The following is a 21822-nucleotide window of genomic DNA, read 5'->3' as shown; positions in this document are numbered from 1 at the left end:
ATAAAATCTGATGTTTAGAAAGCATGGGATCCAGCATGCTCCATAAGGGAACATAGTGCACATCATTCTAGAATACTGATAATACACTTACTTCTTATCTGTGTGATCAAGACCAGACAAGTCACTTTGTTCCATTTTGGTGTTCCTTTGGCCGCAAATGTTTCCATAACTATCATAGCCAAATACTAGCCTCTGTGCTGCTCCAGTAGCTATTGCAAAGCCACAAATGACAGCCTACAACAGAAAATTTCATGAGCTCAGTATCATACCCTAATCATAACGTCGTAATTTAGACTGGATTATGTAAAGAGAATTTTATAGCAAGTTTCAGCAGTTACAGAAAATGGATGGAAAAATAGATTTTAACATCAGCATCACCCAATGTGTGTCCTATTTGAGCAGTTGATGGCAAGTTTCTGAATTTCTGCATATGAATACACTTACAAACCTCAAGAGCCATGCTGGGGTGGATTTTAAAATTGAAGTTCACAGCTGTCTGCCCTGAGCACACCAGTTTTTGGCTTCTTGAAATCTTTCATCACTATTTCATTCCTGTAAAATTCTTATGCTTCATTTAAACTGGTTAAGATAGAAACTGTGCTGTGTAGATTACCAGAAAAGTCCCAGGTTCAATGCCTGAGCTGAATTAGCTGATATCTGCTGGGATGACGATGAGGGCACTATATGTGATCTCTGGATTAGGGGTGGGGGGGAGAAGAAAGGCACAGTCGTGGTCCCCCCCTCCCAATGGCTACCCAGAAAACACTATTGGAAAATATGTATTTGTGGACAGTAGGAGGAGAGGATCAGGTTAAGTTGATGATCTCTCTCCTCCGACCCATGGATAAATAGTCTGCAGACATGTGTCTGGGTTTAAAATGAAAATACCATTTAAGACACACTGGAGAATTTCAGGCACCTGTGGAACTATTCCCCAACATGTCCTATTCTTAAGGTGGATGCACATGAGAAAACTGTGGTGGTGGCCGGGGGGGGCGGTGAGCAGGGGAAATAGAACAAAAAAAAACAAGACCTTAGGGAGCCTGAGAAATTGCAACACTTTCAGCTATGTACCAAGTGAAGGAATTGGGAAACACATACACTAACCAACACATGGGAATAAGGGTGGCGATGCACACAATTAAATCATGAGCAAACATGCACTAACCCCCAAGCTAGTTATAATGATCGCATGGAGTTTCCAGTCTATTCAGTTGGGTGAAAGGCTGCAGAAACTTCGACAAACAGATTTACATAATTTCTCTCAGATAAGGAGGCAGAATTAATGCATGGTTAGTTTAGCACTCTCTAATCAAGTCTCTACAAGTGGGTCACCATGTTCCTTTCTGCTTTATTCTACTTCTGAAGGCAGTATGACACGTGGTTACGTATCTGACTTACAGCACAGAAGGCGGCCATTCGGACCATCGTGCTTGTCCAACTCTTTGAAAGAGCTATCTAATTAGTTCCACTCCCCTGCTCTTTCCCCACAGCCTTACAATTTTTTTCTTTTCACGTATATATCCGATTCCCCTTTGAAAAGTACTATTGAATCTACTTCCACTATCCTTTCAGGTAGTGCATTCCAGATCATAACAACTCGCTGCGAAGAGAGAATTCTCCTCATCTCCCCCCGGTTCTTTTGCCAATTATCTTATGTCTGTGTCCTCTAGTTATCGCCCCTCCAGCCAGTAGAAACAGTTTCTGTCTTTCTACTCTATCAAAACCTCTCAATTGTGAACATCTTTATTAAATCTCCCCTTAGCCTTCTCTGCTCTAAGGAGAACCTTCCCTAATCTCTCATCCCTGTTATCATTCTAGTAAATCTCCTCTGCATCCTCTCCAGGTACTTGACACCCTTCCTAAAGTGTGATGCCCAGAATTGGACACAATACTCCAGCTGAGGCCTAAGCCAGTTTATAAAGGTTTCGTGGAGATGACACAAAACTCAGAAATGCAGTAAACAATGTGGAGGATAGTAACAGACTTCAGGAGGACATAGACAGACTGGTGAAATGGGCAGACACATAGCAGATGCAATTTAACACAGAAGTGTGAACTGATACGTTTTGGTAGGAAGAATGAGGAGCGGCAATATAAACTAAATGGTACAATTTTAAAGCGGGTGCAGATACACAAATCTTTGAAAGTGGCAGGACAAGTTGAGACAGCTTTTCAAAAAGCATATGGGATCCTGGGCTTTAACAGAGGCATAGAGTACAAAAGCAAGAAAGTTATGCTAAAGCTTTCTATAACCCTGGTTAGGACTCAGCTGGAGTATCGTGTTCAATTCGGGGCACCACACTTTAGGAAAGATTGGAGAGGGTGCAGAAGAGATTTACTAGAATGGTACCAGGGATGAGGGACTTCAGTTATGTGGAGAGACTGGCGAAGCTGGGGTCGTTCTCCTTAGAGCAGAAACGTTAAGGGGAGATTTAATAAAGGTGTCCAAAATCATGAACAATTTTAATAGAGTAAATAAGCAAAAACTGTTTCCAGTGGCAGAAGGGTTGGTAACCAGAGGTCACAGCTGAAAGGTGATTGGCAAAAGAGCCAGAGGCGACATGAGGAAACTTTTTTTTAAAAAAACGCAGCGAGTTGTTATGATCTAGAATGCACAGCCTGAAAGGGTGGTGGAAGCAGATTCAACAGTAACTTTCAAAAGAGAATTAGATAAATACTTGAAGGGAAATGGGGCTAATGGGATAGCTCTTTCGAAGAGCCGGCACAGGCACGATGGGCCAAATGGCCTCCTCCTGTGCTGTACCTACTACGATACCATAATTTCCTTGCTGTTGTACTCTATGCCTCTATTTATAAAGCCCGGGATCCTGTATGCTTTAACAGCCTGATCAACTTGTCCTGCCACTTTAAAAGACTATGAGAAGCATTATACATCTTTCGATACAATACTGCTAACCTTGTTAGGAAAACCATTATATAGGCTTTTCCTTTGAACAAGGCTTTCTCTTCTTTGTATATTAGTTTCAACAAGCTTTTGGTAAACCATGTGTAGATGATGCACTCGTGTCTCATTCTTTCTCATGTGCATAAGATGGGTTAAGGGAGGGTAGGAAGAGTTGTAAGAATACAGGGTGCTTTGGAGCAAACATGGTGTCCTTGATAAGTCTGAGATAACTAATCATAAGGGAGACAATAATGTCCTGTATTCTGTTATCTGGAATGTCCAGGGAGTGAAACAGATGGGTGATAGCACTGGATAAAGAAAGCTATTGATGGGATGCCCCATGTTTGTACACAGTCCTGTAGAACTGTACATTAATAAACTGAAGTAAATTGTATTTGTTAGAACGTTCTCGGAGCGAGGCTGGACAGCTCAACTGTAAATTCAAGGACCTTCGAGAAGTACACCGCAAAGCCTTGTATGATAAGACATTGGTATACAACTTGGCAAAACTCATTAGTATGTTTAATTGTATTCTTGTTATTTTAACATCTTTACTACTTATTATAACTTATTAATAAAGCTATTATACTTTGGAACAAAAACAACTCCTAGCCTTTTTGATTAAAGACCGAACCATTTAACAGATCACTTACAACACCCATGAGACTGCTGCAATGCATCCATGCTAAATGTATTCTCGGGTTTTCTTGCAGCTTCAGATTGTTGATTATAGGGGTGGGGAAAAATGCGAAGAGAGCAGATTCTTTCACTTGAATTGGGATCAAGTAACTACTACAATCAGGTCCTATCTGTGGCTGTTAGCAGGTTCTCAATTTCAACGATGTACCGAGCATCTTCTGTAAATTGGTCTCTGAATTCATCTCTTAGTTCTTTTTAAAATGGCAGAGTCAGGAACAAGGAAGATATTAGTGGGTCCCACCTTGGGTTGTGACAAAACTGAAATCAATCTGGCAAATGAGATGGAGGCAGTAATTCAGTGTGGCTATTCTGCAGGTGTTCCTTCACTGCCTGTGCTTTGTTCTTGAAACTACATTCAACTGTAACTCATCGGTTATCCTCTCTGTAGTTGAAGACATCAGTCTTTAAAGAATGGTGGAACTCTAGCCTTAAAAACGGGTGGCAAACTAATGGACATGAGGACATAAAAAAATTGCACAACTGCGGATTAGTACATATTGAAGTAGTAATTTTGATAAAACTAATCCCTTCAACAAAAATGAATCTGAACTTACCATGCCAATGCAGAATAGAATAAATATCAGCAGCCACAGGACGTCTGTGCAGCTGCGTTGCTCAAGTGGCTTCCATTGTCGAGCAGAGTCCTAAAGCCAAAAAAATAAATGTGCTAAATGATACCGTTCTCTTGATACACAATGGCACAATAAAACCAATTGCCCAAGTTCAACAATGCTGCATTTATTCCAATTGCAGAAGCCACTTAAATAATGTTTTTTCTCTGGTATACAGCAGTTGTCAGGCTCAGCACTACAATTTACTGCATGATTTCCCCCCTCCCCACCCATGATCCTTCACTCAAGGAGATATGATTTTGAAAAATAAATGCAGGTCAAACAGGATACATCTGGGGCAAAGCATCCACACCAAACTATAATTAATTACGATTCTGCTCTACCACAAACAGCTTAAAGGTCGACCAGTTTGTAAAATACAGCAAATAGGTTGTAACAAATAGAACTAGAGGAGTTTTAAATAGCCCATCACATCTTGTAGAAAATGTCTCAAAGTGCTTCATATATAAGGGACATTTCTGTGATCGGGCATTCCAGGAGGGGGGAGCCCCACTGGCAGATCCACAGTCTGTTATTTTCCGTTCACTAATTCCCAATTTCCTGACCTGTGTTCCCTGAAAGCCCCAATTCCTATAGAGCACCAGACTGCAATGTCGTCCAAAGTATCAGAGGAATCCAAAACTAGGGGGTCATAAATATAAGAGAGTCACTAATAAATCCAATAAGGAATTCAGGAGAAACTTCTTTACTCAGAGTGGTTAGGATGTGGAACTTGCTAGAGAAGGGCAAACCACCTATAAACCCATTGCCCTTCCTACAGCCCCCTAAGGTTACCAATGGATTTCAGGGATTATCAGAAGTAATGGAGCTATATGGTGAGAGCACTTTAACCATTTTCCCCCACTTTGAAACTTCACTCAGGTCATTGATGGTCCACAGCTTAGCTACCATCTTGAATCAAGCCAATAGCTGACAGCAAATTGAAGATTCTGTAGCAAGTCACTTTACACATATTAATTACAAGAAAAGTACTCTAACTGGAGGTGGAAATAAAGTTATGGGCCAGATTTTGCTGACAGAATAACAGCGTCCGAACAACGCTCGCCATTACTAATGCGGAAATCGACCAGCAACTTGTAGCGAGGGAGAGATATCCAGTGAATTGCGAATCGTCAAAAGTTGCTGGACGATTTGCACCGCTGCACCATTAGCTTTGCGAAAACGACATCTCATAGAATCATAGAAAATTACGGCACAGAAGACGACCATTCGGCCCATCACGTCCATGCCGGCCAAAAAAAAAAGAGTATCCAGCTTAATCCCACTTCCCAGCACTTGGCATGTAGCCCAGTTACGGCACTTCAAGTGCTCATCCAAGTACCTTTTGAATGAGTTGAGGGTTGCTGCCTCTACCACCCTTTCAGGCTGAGAGTCCCAGACCCCCCCCAACCTTGGTGAAAAAATTTCTCCTCAGCTCCCCTCTAATCCTTCTACCAATTAGTTAAAATCTATGCCCCTGGTCACTGACCCATCTGCTAAGGGAAATAGGTCCTCCTTGTCCACTCTATTTAGTCCCGACATAATTTTATATATCTCAATTAAATCTCCCCTCGGCCTCTTTTGTTCCAAGGAAAACAACCCCAGCCTATCCAATCTTTTCTCGTAGCTAAAATTCTCCAGCCCTGGTAACATCCTCGTAAATCGCCTCTGTACCCTCTCTAGTGCAATTACATCTTTCCTGTAATGTGGTGACCAGAACCACAAGCAGTACTCAAGCTGTGGCCTAATCAATGTTTTATACAGTTCTAGCATAACCTCACTCCTCTTATATTCCATGCCTCGGCTAATAAAGGAAAGTATCCCATGTGCCTTTTTAACCGCCTTATCTATTTGTCCTGCTACATTCAGGGATCTGTGGACATGCACTCCAAGGTCCCTTTGTTCCTCTACGCCGCTCAGTATCCTCTCATTTATTGTGTACTCCCTTGCCTTGTTTGCCCTCCCCAAATGCATTACCTCACACTTCACCTGAGGGAGTGTAGTATGTACCCAATAGGAACACACAGTCCTGAGGGATTGTCGTGTGTACCTGATTGGAACAGACAGTCGTGAGGGAGTGTCGTGTGTACCTGATTGGAACAGACAGTCGTGAGGGAGTGTAGCGTGTATAAGATAGGAACACAGTCCTGAGGGAGTGTAGCATGTTTCAGGTAAGAACACAGTTGTGAGGGAGTGTAGTGTGTATCAGATATCAGCATATAGTCCTGGAGTAGCATTGATGAAATATAAAATATCTATGGGTAATCACAAAGCAACTACCTTGCTTAATGTTGTGTGTGTCAGCCTTGGCTCAGTGGTCACACTTTCGGCTCCAAGTCAGAAAGCTGTGGGTTCGAGTCCCACTCCAGAGACTTGAGTACAAAATCTAGGCTGACATTCCAGCACAGAACTGAGGCAGTGCTGAACTGTCGGAGGTGCCGTCTTTCGGATGAGACATTAAACCGAGGCCCCGTCTGGTGGATGTAAACGATCCCAGGGTATTATTTCGAAGAACAGCAGGAGAGTTCTCCCCGGTGCCATGGTCAATATTTATCCCTCAACCAACTACATTTAAAAAGTACTTGGATATGCACTTGAAGTGCCATAACCTACAAGGCTACGGACCAGGTGCTGGAAAGTGGGGTTAGGCTGGGTGGCTGATTTTCGGCTGGTGTGGACACGATGGACTGAATGGCCTCCTTCTATGCCGTAAATTTTCTATGATTCTATATTAGAGTTAAACTTTTTAAACAAGTACAGAGTCAGCGAAAGGGGTGGGGGAAGGCAGGGGAGGAGGGAGGGAAGGAAAGAACAAAAGAGAAGGTCTCTGATAAGGTAGAGGGCAAGAGTGATTAAATGACAAAAGGGATGATGGTGCAAGGTAAGGAGGGTGGTAATGGGACAGCTTAAGAAACAAAAGATTGGTCAGGAGTAGCTGTAAATGGCAACAGCAGAACCATTACCAGCACTTGCTGTCCGAAAAAATGGGAGCAGTGGTTATGAACTGAAGTTATTGAAATCAATGTTGAGTCCGGAAGGTTGTAAAATGCCTAAACGCAAGATGAGGTGCTGTTCCTCGAGCTTACATTGAGCTTCATTGGAACAGTGTAAGAGGCTGAGGACAGAGAGGTTAGAATGGAAGTGGGACGGGGAATTAAAATGGCAAGCGAACGGCGGGTCAGGGTCACTCTTGCGGACAGAGCGGAGGTGTTCAGCAAAGCAATCGCCCAATCTGAGTTTAGTCTCCCAATGTAGAGGAGACTGCATTGTGAGCAGCGAATACAGTATACTAAATTGAAAGTAGAAGTTAACCGCTGTTTCACCTGGAAGGAATGTTTGGAGCCCTGGACAGTGGGAAGGGAGGGGGTGAAGGGGCAGGTGTTGCATCTCCTGCGTTTGCACGGGAAGGCACCATGTGGAGGAGAGTGGGTGTTGGAAGAGTGGGCTTGGGTGTCATGGAGGGAGCAGTCCCTTCGGAATGCTGGGAGGGGAGGGGAAAGTGTGTTTAGTAGTAGGATCACGCTGGAGATGGTGGAAATGGCGGAGGATGATACATTGAATGTGGAAGCTGGTGGGGTGGAAGGTGAGGACAAGTGAGACCCTATCATGGTTCTGGGAGGGGAGGGACGGGGCAAGAGCAGAATTGCAAGAAATAGGATGGACACTGTCGAGGGCCCTGTCAACTACAGTGGACTGGAATCCTCGGTTGAGGAAAAAGGAAGACATATCGGAAGATGGCATTGTCAGAATGGTGCAACTGAGACGGAGAAACTGGGAGTAGGGAATAGAGTCCTTATTCTGAGTTCCCTTGACATAGGAAGAGGAGTCGGCCGTGCAGCACCTCGAGCCTGTTCCACCATTCAATTAGATCACAGCTAATCTGTATCTCAACTCCATTTACCCACCTTTGCTCCATATGAATGCCCTTACCTAACAAAATTCGATCTGTCTCAGGTTTTGAATTTTTCAATTGACCTAGCCACAACAGCTTTTTGGGGGAAGCGTACTCCAGATTTCCACTACTCTGAAGAAATGGTTCCTGACAGCACCCCTGAAAGGCCTAGCTCTAATTTTAAGGTTATGCTCCCTAGTTCTGGGCTCCACCAAAGGAAATAGTTTCTCTCCATCTACCCTATCAAATCCTTTAATCATCTTAAACACATCAATTAGTTAACCCCTTAATCTTCTATATTCAAGGGAACATAAGCCTAGTCGATGCAACCAGGCCTCATAATTTAACCCTTTTGACCCTGGTATCATTCTGGTGAATCTGCGCTGCACCCCTTGCAAGGCTAATATATCCTTCCTGAGGTGCGATGCCCAGAACTGAATGCAGTACTCAAGATATGGTCTAACCAGAGCTTTATACAACTGTAGCAAATCTTCCACCCCTCGGGATAAAGGCCAATATTCCATTAGCCATTTTAATTTTCTTTTGCACCTGTCCACTAGCTTTGTGATTTCATTACGTGGACCCCTAAATCCCCCTGCTCCTCCACAGTTCATAGCTTCTCACCATTTAGAACATACTCTAATCTATCTTTCTTGGGTCCAAAGTGGATGACATCACACTTCCCCAAATTGAACTCCACCTACCACAGTTTTGCCCACTCGCTTAATCTACCAACGTCCCTTTTCAACTTTCTGCTCCCATCTACAATACTTACTGTGCCACCTAACTTAGTGATAATGGGTTTTATTACATATGTATACCTTTCTTGAAACACACCTACCTGTACAGTTTCTTTATCTAAACTATCACTCATCTTGACGCAGATATCACATTATTGGTTTCGACACAAACCCGTGGGAACTAAGGGTGCCAAGTTCTTATCAGTGTTGCTGAACCCTGTATTTCTCAATGTCTCTTTGAATTCATCTCTTTTCTTCTGTACTTTCCATTTCCTTTAAACATTAATTGTGTTTGTTTATTTTACATATGCTTTGTTAGCTCAATTAGGTTCTTTTCATTATTTGTTTTAAGTTCTTTTTACGTGGCATTCAATCATGGAATGAAACATATTTTCCTCCTTCCTACCTTCTTACTAACTTTAACGCTTCCACACTGATTCACAGGAAGTGTTAAGTTGGATGTTTCTCTTCCTGCAGTCTAATACTTCAGATCTTGTCCTAATACCTGATCATCCAGTACATACTTGTGTAGCTGATCAGTCCACTATCCTTGGGAATCCAGCCAGCTCCAAAATACCTTCCTTAATTATCTATCTCTTTTGGCACCAGTGCATCTGTTCCTTGCTCTCTTGTAATAGCATCCTTTTGTTCTAATATACTGTACCATGATTTGGATGTTACATTGTCATGTTATCAGAAAAGACAGAGAATTAGCATTACTACATTATTGCACCTAACTGCTACTGAACTTTCCCAGACCCACAGAATCTCTGTTGTCATGGTGAACTTCTCAGTCTCCTTTATTTTTATTTTATTTCCCAACACTATATGCTTCTTTTTACAGCTTTAAAGACTTGACCTCCAAATGTATATCTGAACCCCAAGACTCTCTGCTCTCAATTCTTTTTAAAGTTTTCCTATATATAGTGTATAGAGAATTGAAGGAAAGTAGAAAGCAGAAACAGGCTGTTTGGGCCAGTTTCTGTTGGTGTTTATCCTTTTACTGCAGAGCCTAAATCTGCACAAAGTTCTCCAACAGTGGTCTTACTAAGGTTTTATATAGATTCACCATTACATCTTGATTCTTATACTCTATTCCATAACCTTTATCATTGGCCTTAACCACAGGAGGTGCTGCTTTTAATGTCTTGGGACATTTTACTACGTTAAAGGCGCTATATAAACACAAGTTGTTGTGAACCTGAACCTCCAAATCCATCTGCTCTTTTACATCACCCAACTTTCATTTTTTTTTAAAAACCAATACGTACCACCTCATGTTTACCAACATTAAATTCCATCTGTTACTTTTTTGCCCATTCTATCACCTTATCAATTTCCCCCTGCAATTAACTTCCTTGGTCTTCAGAATTAATTATGCATCCTATTTTAGTATCATCTGAAAACCATTCCCTCCAGCCCCATATCCAAATCATTGACATACATAGTGAAGTAGTCCCAGAACAAATCCTGTGAGGAGACTACTACCCATTTCTATCCACTCTGATCAATTACCCTTAACTCTTACTCTATTTTCTCCCTTCCAATCCAATTTTTAATCCAAATCTACCACCCTCCCCTATTTCCATACCCTTTAATCTCCAATAGTGTGATGCGTGATACCTTGTCAAAGGCTTTCTGAAAGTCCACATACATCACATCCACCACATTTCCCCCACCCACCATAACTGTCACCTCCGCAAAGAATTCTCAGGTTCATCAAGCACTAGTTTCCTTTCTGAAATTCACGTTGGCTGCTACTTAGTTTTTACGTCTAGATATTTAGTAATTTCATGTTTAATTAAAATTCCAAAATTTTCCCTATAGCAAATGTTAAACTAACTGACCTACAATTACCCAGGTTAGCTCTGAAAATAGGTGTAAACAATTTTACAACACCAAGTTATAGTCCAGCAATTTTATTTTAATTCATGACTACCATCGACACCACAAACTGCCGGCTCACAGTGGAAAGGATATCCAAGAAACTCCACATCCTGAAAATAGGTGTTATATTGGTCACTCTCCAGTCCCCCAGCACAAATCCACTCAGTTGAACCGTGAAATATAATTTCTAGTGTTATGGCTATGGTTATTCCTTCTCCATTTACTTCGGGATCCTCGGATGCATCTCAAACGGTCCCAGTACTTTGCCCTTCTTAAGCTTAACTAACTTGTCTAATACTTTAATTTATTATTTTGCTTTTAGCCCGCAGTAATTTAGCAAAAATTCTCTCTCGACGAAATTCTCAAATTTCTCCAGATTACACAGAAGTACAGACTTATCAGTAGTGACTTATGTTACATTCTTAAAGCAAAAACCAACTCTGCCATTTTAAGCAAATACACATCTTGAAGTTTCTCATTTATATTGCATGTTGAATAGAGCACTGAGTGCAGTTGTGGGCTCCAACAGTAAACTACGAAAGTTTTAATATTGAAACTGAAAATCTTTTCTGTAACCCATGCTGCCAAAACACCTATAATTCAGTACATGAGCCGTAACAAACAGGCCAGACAATTTTCATGTTTTTTTAAATACTGAGAGGAATTTGAAGTTACTGTTCTTATCTAAATTGATGACATTAAGCTCCAGAGTGTGGACTCAATGTTAACAACAGGATGTATTAGGAAAAGACAAAGGGTACAATTTATACATTAGTGGAATGATCAGTTAACACATTGTTAACTTGAGCCCCAGTTAGCACACAGTTCACACCACATTTAGCTGATGATCAGAACTACCAGTAGATTTGAAATCCAACTCATTGCTGAATAGAATATTAGTTATCACTGTAAACCATTTCAATTATAATAATATCTGCAATGAGTGTGGTCTTAGGCCACTTTTACACAGGGCCACAAATACTGCAGGCAGCATATCACCAGACACCACATTGCCCTCCCCAAAACACAGCAATGAAACACTTGAATAAAGTCAGCCATTTTAATGCATCAGAATCCTTCAAAATCCTGGGATGGCAGGACTGACATATGAGGAGAGATTGGGTCGACTAGGCCTATATTCACTAGAGTTTAGAAGAACGAGAGGTGAGCTCATCGAAACACAAAATTATAACATGACTAGACAGACGAGATGCAGGGAGGATGTTCCCGATGGCTGGGGAGTCCAGAACCAGGGGTCACAGTCTCAGGATATGGGATATGCCATTTAGAACCAAGATGAGGAGAAATTTCTTCACTCAGAGGGTGGTGAACCTGTGGAATTCTCTACCACAGAAGGCAGTGGAGGCCAAGTCATTAGATGTATTCAAGAAGGAGATAGATATATTTCTTAATGCAAAAGGGATCAAGGGATATGGGGAAAAAGCGGGAACAGGGTACCGAGTTAGACGATCAGCCGAGTTCATTTTGAAAGGCGGAGCAGGCCCGAAGGGCCGAATTTCCTACTCTTGTTCCTATTTTCTATGTTTCTATGTTTAAAAACTTGCATTTATATAATGTGTTACGCAATCAGGTCCACCAAAATTTGGCACCCTTTGGGCATGATGAAGATTGTATGATGTTGGTGTGATGTATGGTACATATGGAGAAAAAGGGGGTTGAGGAACCACAGGTAGTGCCCATGTGGAAACTAGCAACATAAGGCAAAAGCAGAAAGCAAAAGAGGAGTCATATAAAGTTGCCAGAAAAAGTAGCAAGCCTGAGGATTGGAAGCAGTTTAGAATTCAGCAAAAAAGGATCAAGAGATTGATTATGAGGGGGAGTATGAGAGTAAACTTGCAAGGAACATAAAAGTGGACTGTAAAAGCTTCTACAAGTACGTAAAAAGAAAAAGATTAGTGAAGACAAATGTAGGTCCCTTACAGTCAGAAACGGGAGAATTTATAATGGGGAACAAGGAAATGGCAGAGCAATTAAACAAATACTTTGGTTCTGCCTTCACAGAAGAGGATATAAATAACTTCCCAGAAATGCTAGGGAACCAAGGGACTAGTGAGAAGGAGGAATTAAAGGAGATTAGTATTAGTAAAAAAAGTGCCAGAGAAATTAATGGGGCTGAAAGCCGATAAATCCCCAGGGCCTGATAATCTACATCCCAGAGTACTAAAAGAGGTAGCCATGGAAATAGTGGATGCATTGGTTGTCATCTTCCAAAATTCTATAGATTGTGGAACACTTCCTGCAGATTGGAGGGTGGCAAATGTAACCCGACTATTTAAAAAAAGGAGGGAGAGAGAAAACAGGGAACTATAGACTGGTTAGCCTAACATCAGTAGTAGGGAAAATGCTAGTCTATTATAAAGGATGTGATGACAGGACACTTAGAAAATATCAACGGGATTAGACAAAGTCAATATGGATTTATGAAAGGGAAATCATGTTTGACAAACCTACTGGAGTTTTTTTTGAGGATGTAACTGGTAGAATAGACAAGGGAGAACCAGTGGATGTGGTTTATTTGGATTTTCAGAAAGCCTTTGATAAAGTCCCACATAAGAGGTTAGTGTGCAAAATTAAAGCACATGGAATTGGGGGTAATATACTGGCATGGATTGAAAATTGGTTGACAGGAAACAGAGTAGGAATAAATGGGTCTTTTTCAGGGTGGCAGGCAGTGACTAGTGGGGTACCACAGGGATCAGTGCTTAGGACACAGCTATTCACAATATATATCAATGATTTGGATGAGGGAACCAAATGTAATATTTCCAAGTTTGCTGACAACACAAAAATAGGTGGGATCGTCAGTTGTGAGGAGGATGCAAAGAGGCTTCAAGGCGATTTAGACAAGTTGAGTGAGTGGGCAAATATATGGCAGATGCAGTATAATGTGGATAAATGTGAAGTTATCCACTTTGGAAGGAAAAACAGAAAGGCAGAGTATTATTTAAATGGTGATAGATTGGGAAATGTTGATCTACAAAGGGACCTGGGTGTCCTTGTACACCAGTCACTGAAAGCAAACATGCAGGTGCAGCAAGCAGTTGGGAAGGCAAATGGTATGTTGGCCTTCATTGCAAGAGGATTTGAGTACAGGAGCAAGGATGTCTTACTTCAGTTATACAAGGCTTTGGTGAGACCACACCTGGAGTATTGTGTGCAGTTTTGGTCTTACCTAAGAAAGGGTATACTTGCCATAGAGGGAGTGCAGCGAAGGTTCACCAGACTGATTCCTGGGGTGGCAGGACTGTCGTATGAGGAGAGATTGAGTCGACTCGGCCTGTATTCACTAGAGTTTCGAAGAATGAGAGGGAATCTCATTGAAACGTACAAAATTCTGACAGGCTGGACAGACTGCAGGGAGGATGTTTCCCTTGGCTGGAGGATCCAGAACGAGGGGTCACAGCCTCAGGATACGGGGTAGGACATTTCATAGAATCAGAAGTTTACAACATGGAAACAGGCCCTTCAGCCCAACATGTCCATGTCGCCCAGTTTATACCACTAAGCTAGTCCCAATTGCCTGCACTTGGCCCATATCCCTCTATACCCATCTTACCCATGTAACTGTCCAAATGCTTTTTAAAAGACAAAATTGTACCCGCCTCTACTACTGCCTCTGGCAGCTCGTTCCAGACACTCACCACCCTTTGAGTGAAAAAATTGCCCCTCTGGACCCTTTTATATCTCTCCCCTCTCACCTTAAATCTATGTCCCCTCGTTATAGACTCCCCTATCTTTGGGAAAAGATTTTGACTATCTACCTTATCTATGCCCCTCATTATTTTATAGACTTCTATAAGATCACCCCTTAACCTCCTACTCTCCAGGGAAAAAAGTCCCAGTCTATCTAACCTCTCCCTATAAATCAAATCATCAAGTCCCAGTAGCATCCTAGTAAATCTTTTCTGCACTCTTTCTAGTTTAATAATATCCTTTCTATAATAGGGTGACCAGAACTGTACACAATATTCCAAGTGTGGCCTTACTAATGTCTTGTACAACTTCAACAAGACATCCCAACTCCTGTATTCAATGTTCTGACCAATGAAACCAAGCATGCCGAATGCCTTCTTCACCACCCTATCCACCTGTGACTCCACTTTCAAGGAGCTATGAACCTGTACTCCTAGATCTCTTTGTTCTATAACTCTCCCCAACGCCCTACCATTAACGGAGTAGGTCCTGGCCCGATTCGATCTACCAAAATGCATCACCTCACATTTATCTAAATTAAACTCCATCTGCCATTCATCGGCCCACTGGCCCAATTTATCAAGGTCCCGTTGCAATCCTAGATAACCTTCTTCACTGTCCACAATGCCACCAATCTTGGTGTCATCTGCAAACTTACTAACCATGCCTCCTAAATTCTCATCCAAATCATTAATATAAATAACAAATAACAGCAGACCCAGCACCAATCCCTGAGGCACACTGCTGGACACAGGCCTCCAGTTTGAAAAACAACCCTCTACAACCACCCTCTGTCTTCTGTCGTCAAGCCAATTGGCTACCTCACCTTGGATCCCATGAGATTTAACCTGATGTAAAAACCTATCATGCGGTACCTTGTCAAAGGCTTTGCTGAAGTCCATGTAGACCACGTCTACTGCACAGCCATCATCTATCTTCTTGGTTACCCCTTCAAAAAACTCAATCAAATTCGTGAGACATGATTTTCCTCTCACAAAACCATGCTGACTGTTCCTAATCAGTCCCTGCCTCTCCAAATGCCTGTAGATCCTGTCCCTCAGAATACCCTGTAACAACTTACCCACTACAGATGTCAGGCTCACCGGTCTGTAGTTCCCAGGCTTTTCCCTGCCGCCCTTCTTAAACAAAGGCACAACATTTGCTACCCTCCAATCTTCAGGCACCTCACCTGTAGCTGTCGATGATTCAAATATCTCTGCTAGGGGACCCGCAATTTCCTCCCTAACCTCCCATAACGTCCTGGGATACATTTAGGACTGAGATGAGAAATTTCTTCACTCAGAGGGTGGTGAACCTGTGGAATTCTCTACCACAGAAGGCTGTGGAGGCTAAGTCACTGAAGGGGCTAGATAGATTTCTAGACACAAAAGGCATCAAGGGGTATGGGGAGAGAGCGGGAATATGGTATTGAGATAGAGGATCAGCCATGATCATGTTGAATGGCAGAGCAGCTCGAAGGGTCGAATGGCCTACTCCTGCTCCTATTTTCTATGTTTCTATGTATAGGAAAGACGAACAAGACTGACTAATTGTAAAGTGGAAGATGAGAGAAGCTTGAGCTTTAGAGCTTGAAAGGCAGCAGTTAAGATGCAGGGGAGGGGGTGGAAGTACATAAAATGTTAAATTGCATAACTGGAGCTCCCATGGCTCTGCTTATTATGAGCAAGAACACACTTTTATAACAGAGGCCTTACGTTATATAATACACAATGCAACAGGACCAGTGGCTTATCCTGATTGAATACATTTGATGCATGGCATTCTGGGATTTTTAAAGGCTGTTTCAGCGATTGAATTACACAACTCTGTCCAATTTTCTCTGAATACTAAGTCAGTTGCCTTGATTATTATAAATCTGATCTCTTGTGCCATTGCTCCTGCAGAAAAATAAACAGCTCTTCCTGAAAATGTCTCATTCTTTCCTTCTCCCACATTCATTCATTCAGTCTTCCACTCTTTCCTTTCTTTAACTCTGATACTTTTCTCATTGTGCTGCATTTGTCTGACCAAATTTCTCACTGTGCAAGTCTCCCCAGCACTAATTCCTCCCTGTTCTCTCTCAATCTGGCTCTCATTTGTGTTCCTTTAATGAAATGTACTCAATTTTTACTTTTTTTTTTAGAAAAAGGTAAGAGAATAAGAAACACAGCAAGGTAATAGGAAACATTTATCAGGTTGTTGGCAAGTACCAGGATCATGCACGGAAAGGCTGCCCAGGAGGTGATGGAACACGTGCAATAGAAGAGCACAGAGAGGTAGGGGCCAACAGGAAACAAGAGGTGGTGGATCTAGAGTTGAACTGTGGTAGAGGGTTTGGGGGTAGGGGGAGGGAGAAAGAGGTGTGGAGGGATGGGTTGCAGTCTTGGGAGTACTCAGGGAATGGTGTCAGAGCACTCCATGGGGGACTGGGCCTTCGGGAACTGGAGAGGAAAGGAGCAGACAACATCACGGGACCACTCGACAGGTAGGGTGCAGGAGACTTGAGGTGTGGGGTCTGGGAGAACTCAAGTACTGAGGTTTGGGGCACGCGGGCATGGTCTGAGAACATCTGGTAGATGCATGAGGGAGTTACATAGAGTCTATAGCACAGAAACAGGCCACTCAGCCAACTATGCCAGCATTTATGCTCCACGAGAGCTTCCTCCCACCCCTCCTCATATAACCCTCATTGTGGTTTATTTAGCAAGATACTGGGGGAGTTTGTTGAGGGTGGGCTCTGGCATTTAGTAAATCTGCTGGGGGTGGGTCAAGTCCTATGGTTTAGCACCACTAGTGGAGCAAGGAGAATATTGGCTTGGCAGTGCTGGGGGGAGGTGGGGTAAGCCACCAGAACTGAGAAGGAAGCTACAATATCAAAGGAGAAAACAAATGGAAGCCATTTTGAAAGGGGCACAAGAGAGCAGCTGCTAGGGAGAAAATATAAGAAATCAGCTGCAAAATTTAAAATATTGCAAATGCACCACAGCAACCCAGCCAGGCCGCAAAGCACACATGAAAAATTGAAGCTCCAACCAAGAACTCTAAATCGTGCTTTAGTCTCCAAAACCAGCAGTGTTTCGAACTGGATAGCCAGGTGGTGAAGGATAGAATACTAGAGCCTGCTCTAGTTGCTTCCAAGCCTTTATTCACACTCAATAAGCTCTCATATATGGATACAAGACACCACCTGAATACAATTAACACTAACTGTATAACTCTATGACTCTATATGGGATTAGATTGGACTGGGCTCGATGGCCGGCGCGGACACGATGGGCCGAAGGGCCTCTATCCGTGCTGTATAACTCTATAATTGATATAAATCACGTGGATACAATTAACAAGGAGTCGGCCCTTCAGAGAAAGACATTTTCCAGGGATTTACAACACAGTATAAGCCAAAATAAAAATGAACAAAAATAAATATTTGAATCTGATTTTTTGTAATGAATTTCTTAGATTATAATTTTTTTTTTCTAGTCAGTGAAAATTCAAGATAGCAACTCAAACCAACTTCACAACACTTTCGGAGCAATGTGATTGGTCATGTCCTCTGCAACTTGCCAGTTTGCAATTGGCAGCTTTCAAAACAAATTTGAAATTCAGTTGCTGAGTTTTCAGCTGTTTAATCTTTCCTCATCCGATAGTTTTCCTAGTCATTTTCCTCACTGATTTGTGCAATTCCTCGCTCCTTAGTAGTGAAAAACAAATTTAAAGCTGGGTACGTATCAGGAAGAACGTTCTCATCCAAAGATTGATAAATCTCTGCAATAGACAGCAAGTACAGATAAACACATTGGGGCTGTTTAAAATGTTATGATGGGAGTGTTCACTTCCCTTCTATGGATCAAGTGGTATGTTCTTTTTGCTGACTTTACTTATGAATTACATGGACTAATTTTGATCACTTGGGGGTCCAGAGGAATTTCCCCAAATTGGTCTTTTTTAAAAATCTGTTTTTTTGCCTCTCCTAGATGATCACATGGTTTTGGGTGGGGTAGAGAATATATATATATATATATATATATAAAAATCGAGATACACAAAGGTATCACAATTGGGACAGGCCGGATGGACCAGAGCATCTTTTTCTGTCCGTCATCGTTTGTACGAATCTCATCAAGAATGCAACATTTCCGCTCCCTGGACACAAAGTTCAAATAACTTCAATACAATAAAGCTACACTCAGAATCTGCTTTGCGCATGGCAAGCCCTTACAAGTACTGTTTTAAAAGGGCACCATCTTATGAAAGAGTACCCAACAAGTTTACCTGTATATTAAAATTCCAAATGATTACACAGGGTTGCATCAAAACTCACCAGAGAGTGATGAAAATGCAACAAAAAAAAGTCACAACATTCCATTCCACAGCCTTTCCACACTTCTCCTTCCTCAAATATGAAGGCCAGACTTATTTAAAAATCAGTCTGAAATAAAAGATCACAAAGTGTAATACTGGTGCCTTTCCACATCAATGAATGGCACTGTCTCACTTTCTCAAATCTCAGGTCAATAATTACTGGCTCTGCATAACCATTGGCTGACTGCATCCATAAATGTTAGTACTGCTAATTATCTTCAAACACACTCCCATCATAACATTTTAAACAGCCCCAATGTGTTTATCTGTACTTGCTGTCTATTGCAGAGATTTATCAATCTTTGGTTAGGCCACAGCTGGAGTACTGTGTGCAGTTCTGGTCGCCACACTACAGGAAGGATGTGATCGCTTTGGAGAGGGTGCAGAGGAGATTCACCAGGGCTGGAGCGCTTCAGCTATGAAGAGAGACTGGGAAGATTGGGTTTGTTTTCCTTGGAGCAGAGGAGGCTGAGGGGGGACATGATTGAGGTGTACAAAATTATGAGGGGCACAGATAGGATGGATACTAAGGAGCTTTTTCCCTTCGTTGAGGGTTCTATAACAAGGGGACATAGATTCAAGGTAAAAGGCGGGAGGTTTAGAGGGGATTTGAGAAATAACTTTTTCACCCAGAGGGTGGTTGGAGTCTGGAACTCACTGCCTGAAAGGGTTGTGGAGGCAGGAACCCTCACAACATTCAAGAAGCATTTGGATGAGCACTTGAAATGCCATAGCATACAAGGCTACGGACCAAATGCTGGAATATGGGATTAGAGTGGACAGGGCTGATGGCCGGCGCGGACACGATGGGCCGAAGGGCCTCTATCCGTGCTGTATGACTCTATGACTCTAATTGCAAAAACATGATTTACATAAATTAACCTAGTGCTCTCATTCTTTCCAATAGCTCCTCTCCAATATAATGGCCTTTGTTCAACCACAGCTCACAAAAACACAATGAAATACTCCTTTGTTTCAGCATTGGACACTTTTCAAATCACTCCCCCACTTGCTGCTAGCAAATATTTAATTCTTTGTTCTGAGAGGTTTTCCATTTCTGAAGTGTAAAGTCAATTATTTGGCTAAATCAGAAAACATGTAGGGAATTACTTATATCTTTTGCCTAAAAAAATGATGGATTTTCCTCCAGTTTGCACAGGTTATAATTTTACTGGATTTAAATCAGTCTTTATCCAAGACATCACTTTCATTACCAACTAGTCACTCCACAAATGTAATCACCAACAGATGCCAAATTGCCAGTGAAAGCCATAAATAAGGAATCAAATCACTTCAGTTAATTATAATGTAGTGAGGCCAATTTTTCCCCTCTGCAATTAGCAATTAAAAGGTCCAAGAAAAAAAAACCTTAATAGAAGCAGGTGCCTCACACAAGTGCAAAATAAAACCATTTAAAAACATATACTTTGTTCATTATCAACCTAATCTTTAAGGAATAAATGCAGTTCATTGCACGGAATGCCAGGAGGGTTAAAAAAAATTCACAGTGAGATTAGAAAAACCAAACACAAAAAAAAATAAAGTTATTCAACAGACACAGAGAGAGCGAGAGACACAGACACACACAGCGAGAGAGACAGACACACACAGCGAGAGAGACAGACACACACAGCGAGAGAGACAGACACACACAGCGAGAGAGACAGACACACACAGCGAGAGAGACAGACACACACAGCGAGAGAGACAGACACACACAGCGAGAGAGACAGACACACACAGCGAGAGAGACAGACACACACAGCGAGAGAGACAGACACACACAGCGAGAGAGACAGACACACACAGCGAGAGAGACAGACACACACAGCGAGAGAGACAGACACACACAGCGAGAGAGACAGACACACACAGCGAGAGAGACAGACACACACAGCGAGAGAGACAGACACACACAGCGAGAGAGACAGACACACACAGCGAGAGAGACAGACACACACAGCGAGAGAGACAGACACACACAGCGAGAGAGACAGACACACACAGCGAGAGAGACAGACACACACAGCGAGAGAGACAGACACACACAGCGAGAGAGACAGACACACACAGCGAGAGAGACAGACACACACAGCGAGAGAGACAGACACACACAGCGAGAGAGACAGACACACACAGCGAGAGAGACAGACACACACAGCGAGAGAGACAGACACACACAGCGAGAGAGACAGACACACACAGCGAGAGAGACAGACACACACAGCGAGAGAGACAGACACACACAGCGAGAGAGACAGACACACACAGCGAGAGAGACAGACACACACAGCGAGAGAGACAGACACACACAGCGAGAGAGACAGACACACACAGCGAGAGAGACAGACACACACAGCGAGAGAGACAGACACACACAGCGAGAGAGACAGACACACACAGCGAGAGAGACAGACACACACAGCGAGAGAGACAGACACACACAGCGAGAGAGACAGACACACACAGCGAGAGAGACAGACACACACAGCGAGAGAGACAGACACACACAGCGAGAGAGACAGACACACACAGCGAGAGAGACAGACACACACAGCGAGAGAGACAGACACACACAGCGAGAGAGACAGACACACACAGCGAGAGAGACAGACACACACAGCGAGAGAGACAGACACACACAGCGAGAGAGACAGACACACACAGCGAGAGAGACAGACACACACAGCGAGAGAGACAGACACACACAGCGAGAGAGACAGACACACACAGACAGAGAGACAGACACACACAGACAGAGAGACAGACACACACAGACAGAGAGACAGACACACACAGACAGAGAGACAGACACACACAGACAGAGAGACAGACACACACAGACAGAGAGACAGACACACACAGACAGAGAGACAGACACACACAGACAGAGAGACAGACACACACAGACAGAGAGACAGACACACACAGACAGAGAGACAGACACACACAGACAGAGAGACAGACACACACAGACAGAGAGAGACACACAGACAGAGAGAGACACAC

The 21822-nt window shown here is 42.7% G+C and overlaps 1 protein-coding gene across 1 annotated transcript in view; it reads right to left on the bottom strand.

Annotated features, from left to right (window-relative positions):
• Positions 1–21822, bottom strand: part of LOC137321268 (choline transporter-like protein 1) — a 77224-nt gene that overhangs the window by 50525 nt on the left and 4877 nt on the right. Inside the window, exons 2-3 of the mRNA XM_067983615.1 lie at positions 4162–4251; positions 92–234 (exon numbers count right to left, since the gene is read on the bottom strand). Coding sequence (XP_067839716.1) covers positions 92–234; positions 4162–4251 — 233 coding nt within the window. The remainder of the gene's footprint in view (positions 1–91; positions 235–4161; positions 4252–21822) is intronic.

Source organism: Heptranchias perlo, chromosome 4 (assembly GCF_035084215.1).
Source record: "Heptranchias perlo isolate sHepPer1 chromosome 4, sHepPer1.hap1, whole genome shotgun sequence".
Lineage (NCBI taxonomy): Eukaryota > Metazoa > Chordata > Chondrichthyes > Hexanchiformes > Hexanchidae > Heptranchias > Heptranchias perlo.
This window is presented reverse-complemented; position numbering and strand designations above follow the sequence as displayed.